At 33.8% G+C, this 6,777-nt stretch overlaps 1 protein-coding gene across 2 annotated transcripts; it reads right to left on the minus strand.

Annotated features, from left to right (window-relative positions):
- Positions 1-1,602: 1,602 nt before the first annotated feature.
- Positions 1,603-6,342, minus strand: LOC111377386 (cysteine synthase-like). Of its 2 annotated transcripts, XM_023000462.1 has the most exons (12): positions 6,216-6,342; positions 6,018-6,109; positions 5,551-5,606; positions 5,345-5,454; positions 5,161-5,218; positions 4,751-5,014; positions 4,542-4,679; positions 4,327-4,378; positions 3,731-3,810; positions 2,475-2,534; positions 2,268-2,348; positions 1,603-1,953 (listed from the first exon to the last, which is right to left on the minus strand). In XM_023000462.1, the coding sequence occupies exons 3-12, from the start codon at positions 5,587-5,589 to the stop codon at positions 1,864-1,866; spliced, it is 972 nt and encodes a 323-aa protein (XP_022856230.1). In that variant the 5' UTR covers positions 5,590-5,606; positions 6,018-6,109; positions 6,216-6,342; the 3' UTR covers positions 1,603-1,863. The 2 variants fall into 2 exon arrangements, with proteins under 2 accessions (XP_022856230.1, XP_022856229.1); XM_023000461.1 differs by lacking the exons at positions 6,018-6,109; positions 6,216-6,342 and adding an exon at positions 5,834-5,897.
- Positions 6,343-6,777: the final 435 nt, after the last annotated feature.

Here is a 6,777-nt window from a genome sequence, read left to right on the forward strand (position 1 = left end):
TCCATCTTTGCGCTGATCCGCCATCTCATGGTATCTCAGCGCCATCATCGTGCTATCTGACAAATCAGCATCACTCGACTCGGATCCTCCTACATCAGTGATCCTGTGGAAACTTTTGTAAAGTTTAGCGGATGAATGTGATGATTTTTAAAGATTAGTGACCTTATGAAAATTTTTTGCGAAGTTTAGTGATTTTTAAATCTCAGTAACTCCATGAAATTTTTTTGCTAAGTTCAATAATGACTTGAATGGTTTTTAAAATTCAGTAACCCGTGGAAAAAATTAGATTTTAAAACTCAGTGGTATCGTGGAAACCTTTTACAAAATTCAGTGACCATTTGGGTTATTATCTTCTTTCTTGTTCCCTTTTCAATTGTTCATTGTCAAATTGTACGTTTTAGATGGCCTTTTCACTAAGATGGATCTTGTTCACAGTTAATGGTGTTAATGGGGAATTGATGTCTTTCTAATTTCTAAGCCAGTTCAAGTATACAGAAATATTGTCCAAATGTGACGACCACCCAGGTTAATCTTACAATTATGTGCAACACTGCTCTTGAATGTCCATTTATAATGCTTGCATATGTTTTTTGTCATGAATAATGTTATTTGTATATAATTGTATACAGATTGGTGACATATTGATGATGTGGAATGAGGAAGAGAGAGAGAGGAACAAGAGAGAATGAAATAAAATGAAGTCAGTTAATATTATCCATCTCATTAAACTGTAAAGTTATGAACAATATGTATAATATTATGTACAAGTAACATTATTCTATTGTCAAAGGCGAAAACTATGATAACATAATATATCAAAATGTTTGCATGAGATGAGTACTATGTTAAATGCAAAGTGCTGGTTAACATACGGTATTAGATGATACTGGTCAAATTTTAGCTTCATTTTATTTCTTCATATTGTTTAGTGCGGTCCATCCACCATATTAAACATGCCATAAGTTATATTGAAATGCTTGCACGATAGTACGTTGAGATACGAAAGGTTAATTATTTTGTATTTGTCTACGCAGGTCGAGAGATCTCCAGCAGAATTGCAGCAAAGTGATGGATGCATATGCTAAATGCCTGTATTACCACACTAATGAGTTTGAAAAAGCATGACCCATTTGATTATTGGAAAATTCTCATCACATAAGAATTCCAAATACTCACATGGGAAGTGGTTCAATGTGAGTAAAATAATCCAAAAAATTACCCCCCCCACCTCAGACTGTGTGTATTCTATAAAGGTTATGTAAAAAAAAAATTCTGTACGTTTAACAACTCTCTTGATTATTTAACTACTAGATTGTTCTGCTGAACGTACTTTCGATCGATCAACTTCTAAGATTCTTTGTTGATGACATCCATTCTCGAATATTAAGGATTTCGAATCTTCTTATCTAAATTAACCTTTTTTAGTTGGGTTATAAGTAGTGCAAGTCGCTCAAGTTATAGCAAAGTTTCATCTCAAGTCTACGAACTTTTAATTTGCATCAAAGTATTCACCAAAATTTGCTTTTTGTTTCAGTTTTGATCACTCGTGAATTTTGAGTGGTTCAGAAATGAAATAAATAATCAACTTATTAACGAAACGTCTACTAACAATCATTAATACAATTTTATTAAGAAAGGTAATGGATTTAAGGTTCACCTCCCATTACAATGCAAAGGATTCTTCCCCTCTTAGTGTAAACTATGAAATAACGTGGAACTTTCCGCCTCTTTGTCCCTACGTTTTCAAGTTTCTACTATCAATAGATGGGGTAGGGATCAAAGCCAAACGCCCCCACCAGGAATAAGTAATAAGAAAGAAAATTATAATCCAACTTAGGAATAATTGTTGGTATCTGACAACTTTTAATCAAATGTCATGTTCTCTGCCTCTTCCCGCAAGGAATCAAACAGCACGGTCGAAAGATAACGTTCCCCAAAGCTCGGAAAAACGACCTGTATAGGAAGGAAGGAGGAATAGCACACTTCACTCTGTACCAAAATAGAGATACTAAATAACATGTTTAGTGCCTGTTTGATTCCTTTTTTGGCTAAAAATGCATTTTGGAGTAGTAGATTGATAGAGAACGTGTGGTTAAAAAATAAAAAAAGTTTCGGATTCGCGTGTAATATTATCATATTGAAAAATATATGATTGAAAAAAAGAGAAGAGAAAAATGCATTTTGGAAATATTGAAGATCAAACAAGGGCTTAACATCTATATATAGGCAAGAAAATTTATCAGTAAGACGAAATAAAACCAACTTACAACAATGAGTTTTCCAGCATTTTCGACCCTCTTTGCTAATGTAACTGCAGCTGCTGCTGCTGCACCAGATGAAATACCCACCTGTAATTGTTTCAATTATCAATTATAAGTAAAAAATGGTTACCAACTACATGAATGAGATGTGATCTCCCATAGAAGCTGCTCAACAAATCCATTAAACGAGTCTCGACTAACAGTTAACATTACCAGCAAGCCTTCCTTCAATGCAAGACATTTTGTCATTTCAACGGCTTCTTCACTAGTAACCTACAAATAAGTAAAGCTGCAGACATTAGACACCTCACTTGGGACGGATAATTAAAGCTACGAGGGCATATGTATCCCTACTAATTACGGTTTTGAATGAATCAACATTTACACAATCTATTAAACAGGTATAAATGAAAATATAGTTAGAATATATCCTATTATTAACAAAGGCATATTTGATTCTTAGTTCCCATATCTTCATTGGCTAGATCAGTTTATCACATAAAGGAACATTTTTAAGACGTTGGGATTTAATTGATTAAAATCCGAAATTCTCATAACTTGTACCTAAATATTTTGCCAATATAAATACTACACTAAAAAGAAAATATTAAGAGATTCTGAGTCAATTATAAAGGAAAATGCACCATTTTGATGCTGTCCGTTAGTGCATTGCCAAATCGAGACAAACTCTGAACGCTAGATACGATTTCAAAATATCTGGGGTCGCTGGCTATAAGCTTCTTCGTCTGGAAGGATATAGCCTGAATCATTAGCTAAGGCCCTAAATGGTCGCTCACGAGGATACCATTACCACAATTTAAAGAAATGAACGAACCCAAGAAATCTTCTATGTATTGAAGAGACTAACGTGAAAATTTCTATAAATTAAAGAGAACCACTGAAAAGAGCACAAATTCAAAGCTGCTAAACAAGCAACTCTGATGGACCCACCAGAAGAAGTCAGTAATGTAATCCTATGGGGTTGGACTTGACTTTGTTGTTCACATGACATAACATAGACGTTTGCTCCATTACTAATGTAATCTTAATTATGACCTATCTGTGAATCCATAACTGCAAAAAAAAAAAAAATATCATACTGCTGAACAAAAATGAAATTTGTTAAATGAGCACTCATGATACTTAGTTAAAGCTAGAAGAATAGGAGTGGCTCTACTGTTATTTGGAAGATAGAGGACAATAGCAAAAACCTATTTGCATTAAAATACCCAATAGTCTTCCAATGTATCATTTCTGGGTTGTTCCTAACATTGGGTTAATATACCTTCACTTTCTTCTTTTCTTTTCACTGCCTATTGATGTTACATAGGAGCTATTTTTATCCTCTCATTTTAGTCAGGTTCTCAGTATCATTCAGTAGTTTTAATGTTATAAACTAAAACCGTACATTGTGAAGAAGCACTGCGTTTCAACTGAACTAAATGCTTGATGGTAAGATGTATGCTTACTTGAATTACTTCATCAAGAATGTTGACATCCAGAACAGGAGGAATGAAACCAGCACCAATGCCTTGGATCTTATGTGGTCCTTTTAAAATCAACTCATGTAAATTAGCCACAAGTTAGTATCTTCATGCTCGTTTAAAAAACTAAATAAAAAATAACTTCCGCATAATTTGAGTTTTGAAGCAGTTTTTGAGATTATATTACAAGATAGATCCAGAGTTAAAAGAGATATACCCCCAAGGAAAATCAATGATTACTATGTTCTTCGTTACATTCCTATTTCATCATCATTACTCCATATACTATTGTCAATAAATTTCACAAAATTGAGCCAATAACCATCGTAGAAATATTTCTATTTACTAATATTTATTTGGTCAAAAAGGATAAAGTGGAATAGATAGTCAAAATGTCAGATAGACAATCCTTTCTAAGAAAGCTCTGGGTACCAGAAAATCACTTAACAATAGCTTAAATGCTATGTCTAAAAAGAATTCCTCCAGTTCGCTGTCAGCAAGCTTTACCAGGGAAAACAACTGCTAGATTAAAAATCGAACAAGTCTTTAAAGATAATTCATGCTGAAATATATGGAATCACCTGGTTTTCCACCATTTAAAATTGCACTTTCGGCAGGTTCTATACCATATACCTGTTAGGCGATGCAATAGGAAAAAGGGAAAATCAAAGAAACGGAAAAAGAGAGTATATAGAATAGATCAAACAAAATTAACAAATCAAGAATGGAAAAAATAATAATAATAATAATAAATAAGAGAAGGATATCTCTGTTTCTCTCACAAAAGTAGCCAGACCTTTATCTTTGGATTCTTCTCCTTGAGGAACTTCCCTACACCAGTGACTGTTCCTCCCGTCCCAATTCCAGCAACAAATGCATCCACTTTACCTTCAGAACCCTCCCATATTTCTGGTCCAGTAGTTTGATAGTGAATCTACACATAGAGCTCAACCTGATGAATAGAATAGCACCGCAACAATCTACAATTTATTTATGTAAAGGTACCTCCGGATTGGCAGGATTCTCAAATTGTTTAAGAAAAAAACTATTGGGCGTCTTTTCCACTATCTCTAGAGCCTTCTGAAGAATAAAATCTATGCCCTTGGCTGCATCTACAATGCACAAATCAGCTCCAAATGCTAGGAGAATAATCCTTCTCTCGAGACTATATGTATGTGGCATAACTACAATGAGTTTATAGCCCTTAGCTGCAGCAATGCACGCAAGACCGATGCCTGTATTACCACTGGTGACTTCAACGAGGACCGTCTTGAATTACCATATTCCGGTTTATTCAAAAAAGAAAATATCAGTATAAATTACTTCGATTACAACAATCAGGCTATCAAATAAGCATCTTTGGCAAGAACCCCTAAGTTAATCATGAAATACTGCAATCCACCTATAAAACTAACCTTCCCAGGGGAAATTTGACCCTTTTCTTCGGCATCTTTGATCATGCTATATGCAATCCTGTATTGAAATATTTGCCGAATATATCAATTTCAGAGTCGCCATTGACAACATCAAAACTATAATATGTCCCCAAGAAAGACAAATTAGTTCCAAAGAGAGCAAACAAGATCTGATGATGGAAACCTGTCTTTCACACTTGAGCAGGGTTCCATCGTCTCCAGTTTTGCAGCAACACGAGCGACGCAACCATCTACAACGTTGTTCAGATAAACCATTGGGGTGTTACCTATTAGCTGAAATAAAAAATAATGATAATAAATTAACATACATGAACTGGCCGAATTTTAAAGGAAAATAAGGAGTAAGCTGGTTTTAAGAGATTATATTACTTCAGTCACATCTTTCGCAATTTCACACTTCTCTTCCATATTCACTTTCCAGATCACTGCAAGAATTTTGAACAATCAGTGGAGGAGAGAAAGCTTCAAGAAAATGAGTAGACAAGTAAATTATATAAAACAATAACATTTATTTGGTGTTTTAAGGAATCAAAATACAGAGATTTATTTTAACAGTTATAGCATTTCCTTTGCCCACATAAGACAAAAATTATGAGAATAATTCCTTAAAATTTGACAAAAACGGACAAACGGGAGCAGGAACAAAACGTACTAAACTTGAGAGAAAATGACTCAAATAACTTTATGGGCCTAATTCATTTTTCATAAAACAAATATCTACCACCACAAAACAACTTCTTTCACTACAAAGACGGAATATTTCAAAACTTTCCCATTTCTTATAAACTGGAAGAACTAAAGCGTTTTCTAAGCAATAATTCAAGAAAATAGCATACCTTATGAATGATATTTTAGAGATTTCGGGCTGCGATGCAAATCGTATAAATTGACTGCCCAATAAAAGGGAATTTGTGTACGATAAAGTTTGCTGCAGATAAGATAAACAGAGTCAACAACTGCTCCACAATATTTTTATTACATGTCTATTCGGATAACTACTAGGTAAATTTTTTATTAAAAACAAGTTTACTTACGTAAGTTGACTTGTTAAATTTGGAGGGAAAGGCCTAATAATCAATTTACATAAAGCAGGCCGCGGCCGGCTGTAGTATAAGGAGGGAAATTGCAGCAGGCAGCAGCCAGAAAACAAGAAAATAAAGAGAGGAGTCTCACTATCCTTGATTTTCTTGCCAAAACTTGTTTAACTTTTCTTGTTTCCCAACTTTTTCCTCGGTTGCTTGGCTCTTGAAAGATTACTCTTGAACCGTATATGTTCAAAATTAGCTCTCAATGGACTCTTTTTAACCCTATCGACGCGAAACTATTTTTTTCATCTTTGCTTTATTAATTCCATTTTCGTGTTTTCAATGAATAATGACATAAGCCCTTATTCTAACCTTATTATTTTACAAAATATGTGTTTGATTGACATGAAAAATATTACTTAGAAAAGAAAATATTTTCCATCTTTTGTGGAAAATAAAAACCACTTCTACTTAAGGAAAATGTTTTCCTTAAAAATAAGAAAAATTAGGCATATTTTCAAAAGTTGGAAAACGTTTTCCATGGAAAAAAATAGCAATCAAACACTCTAAG

This window comes from Olea europaea, unplaced genomic scaffold, assembly GCF_002742605.1.
Source record: "Olea europaea var. sylvestris unplaced genomic scaffold, O_europaea_v1 scaffold1650, whole genome shotgun sequence".
Lineage (NCBI taxonomy): Eukaryota > Viridiplantae > Streptophyta > Magnoliopsida > Lamiales > Oleaceae > Olea > Olea europaea.